General features: G+C 43.6%; 1 protein-coding gene across 1 annotated transcript in view; it reads right to left on the bottom strand. All coding sequences in view use genetic code 11, as the record gives it.

Moving 5' to 3' along the window:
- Positions 1-923: 923 nt before the first annotated feature.
- EGR_10840 (hypothetical protein) overlaps positions 924-2,521 on the bottom strand; it is a gene marked incomplete at both ends in the record, with an annotated part of 6,151 nt that continues 4,553 nt past the window's right edge. Inside the window, 2 exons of the mRNA XM_024500089.1 lie at positions 924-1,035; positions 1,768-1,840. Of these exons, the coding sequence (XP_024345495.1) occupies positions 924-1,035; positions 1,768-1,840 (185 nt within the window). The remainder of the gene's footprint in view (positions 1,036-1,767; positions 1,841-2,521) is intronic.

Raw genomic sequence — 2,521 nt, forward strand, 5'->3', positions numbered from 1 at the left:
CTTCCTCCCCGTAAACAATTCAATTCCTGGACAAAAGCCTTCTCAAGTATTTCGAATCTCTTGTGGATTAAACCTTAAAATTTGATCAGTATTTTAAGGGCAATTGTCTAAGAGAAGAAGCACTACTACAGAAAGATAATTTACAGTAAGTGGAATACGCGAGGTTGTCAAGGCTAAAAGACGCCTTCAGGGCATTTGCCGCATCAGGTGTGCTTGCTGTGGAAGGTAATGCGCACAATTTATCACCTCGTCCGTGGACGTGAACGCCCTAAACAGAACAGACAACAGTCAAGCACTGAGTTCATTCACATGGTGGCTTCCCTTTTCACTAAAAACACCCTTCATAAATTTAGTGTAAAATGTTAAAAGAAGGCTTTTACTCCCAATGGTAGAAAATATCGCCCAAGTTTAAGACTTAAACACGAGAGGGAACAAAATGAGTTGCAAAGGTCAAGTAGGTCCAGTGGACAGCAGATGCTGACCTTAGATGCCAGGTGCTGTAATGGACTTTTAGCAGCACAATAGCGATGCCCAAAATGACTTTAAAATGGAGAAGGATTTTGTTTATTTGGAAAAATGTTGTAACGGAATATATAACGCTGGAGAGGAAAGCAGTGTTTGAGAACATATTGGTGTGTCGGTAGGCCCGCGATTTTGTTTGGGTTGATAGCATTAAAATGGCCACTCTAAGTAATAAGCAGACTGTTTTAAGTTGGACCACATAACTCTATAAAATTTCCTCTTCCATGAGCATACCTATACCTATACCGATTCAGCCTTTCTCGATCCTTTCTATGCATGTGTATTTCAATCGACTTTTGAGGGGACCTGGGTGAAGTAAAGAAAGTGTCAGTTCCCTGTTAACGCTGCTGCTAGAAAATGATTAAACCCCTAAGGTAAAGTGAAAGCCAATCCAATTAATTTCAATTTTGATATTCCATTCGAATTATTCTTTTGTAATGCAATGGCATATGCCTTATTTCTGTCCTTGATAATTTAGGCAGAATCGCAATTTCGTCACATAGTCCTTCAAAACTACTGATTAAATTGGAAAACAAAGTGGTGACCAATTGTGACGCCAAGGAAAAGTTGTGGAAATAAGATAATTGTAAATATTTGTAGATCTGGCGGTGTTCTGCAACCGATTCAGCCTTTCTCGATCCTCGTTCGGCTTTCACGGCACCGAAATGAGCAGAAGGGGTAGAGTTGCATATTATTCAAAAGCAGAAGTGCCGTGAATGTGTACGGTGTATGAGAGTTATAGTGGGTGGGAGTCTATTTCCTCCTCAGCAGTCAATTGTGGCCGCCGATACACGAGGTTGGTGTATAACCACCAAACGCGTTTTATTTAGTCCCATCACCGTTTCGAGCACTGCCTGCAGGTAAATGCCTCTGTGATTGACAGTGAGTGGTTCAGTACAGCGCTGTGTGTTGTAGACGAGGTGGTTTGCCGTCGAGGCGACTTTCGTCACTAGAATGCATATTTTCACTACGAGTGATGACACTCGAGGTGTACTTGAGAGGCGGACTCCGGCTCTACAGCTGCAGTAGTTCCGCTTCTCTATATACGTAGCCTGACTGTGTCTGTCCAAATCCTTCTTTTGTCTGTGAGGTGATAGTCGCATGTGTTTTAGGGCAAAGTTCAAGTTTTGTCCCACTCCTTCTCTTTACTCGTTGAGGAATTGTCAGTGATGCCATTGACATATGAACCGCAGCCCGTGCTGTACGCATAAAAGGGGCAGTCGAAAGCTTTACTTCCAGTCTTACATTTGTGCATTCCCACTGTAAACATTCAGTAGTTTAGTCGAAGTGCCAATCTTCCTTTTCATCAGTCCACTACCTAGAAAATATCCACTTATCGTGCGTGTCTTATGAATGCCAATTGTCTTACATAGCTCCTTCTACGGTTGGCTCTCGAGATGTTACCCTAATCACTATGCACCGCTTCAGACAATTCGCGTTGGCGAATCGAACTATTGAGGAAGTCCGTGCAACCGTTTCAACATAGCGCGACTTCATGAGTTCTGCCTCGGTCACCTTCGTGAGGTAGTCTGCCAGAAGTAAAGTGGAAAAGGTTCGCGTCTTGGTGGATGGTAGAAGATCTGTGATGTCAGGACCCACACTTTTCCCTGAGAATCTCTAATCTTAGGTCACAGCCATGCCAGCCGTTTTAAGTGAGATCTTTTGAGGTAGACCACTGGTGTCTAGTGGGCGACCCACAGTTGGCATGCAAACTTTGCCTTCAAATCCGACCAGATGTGTAGCATTGTATAGACGTAGCCTGTAGTAGTGAATGCTGACGGATCGCGTATGGCGATGTGCATTGCTGGCGAGGCAGTTTGGTGGTCAGATGACTTCCAGCCTTAGTGGTGGCAGATGGGGCAATTGTCCAAGCAAGATATTCATCACCAATTTTAGATCCATTGGCCTCCAATCAACTTACGTGAAGTGTGGATTGGATAGCAGCATTGAGCAGCAACTCCATTCCTAATCACCTACAAGCATTTCTAATCTAGTCATT

Source organism: Echinococcus granulosus (genome assembly GCF_000524195.1).
Source record: "Echinococcus granulosus chromosome Unknown EG_S00281, whole genome shotgun sequence".
Taxonomy (NCBI): Eukaryota; Metazoa; Platyhelminthes; class Cestoda; order Cyclophyllidea; family Taeniidae; genus Echinococcus; species Echinococcus granulosus.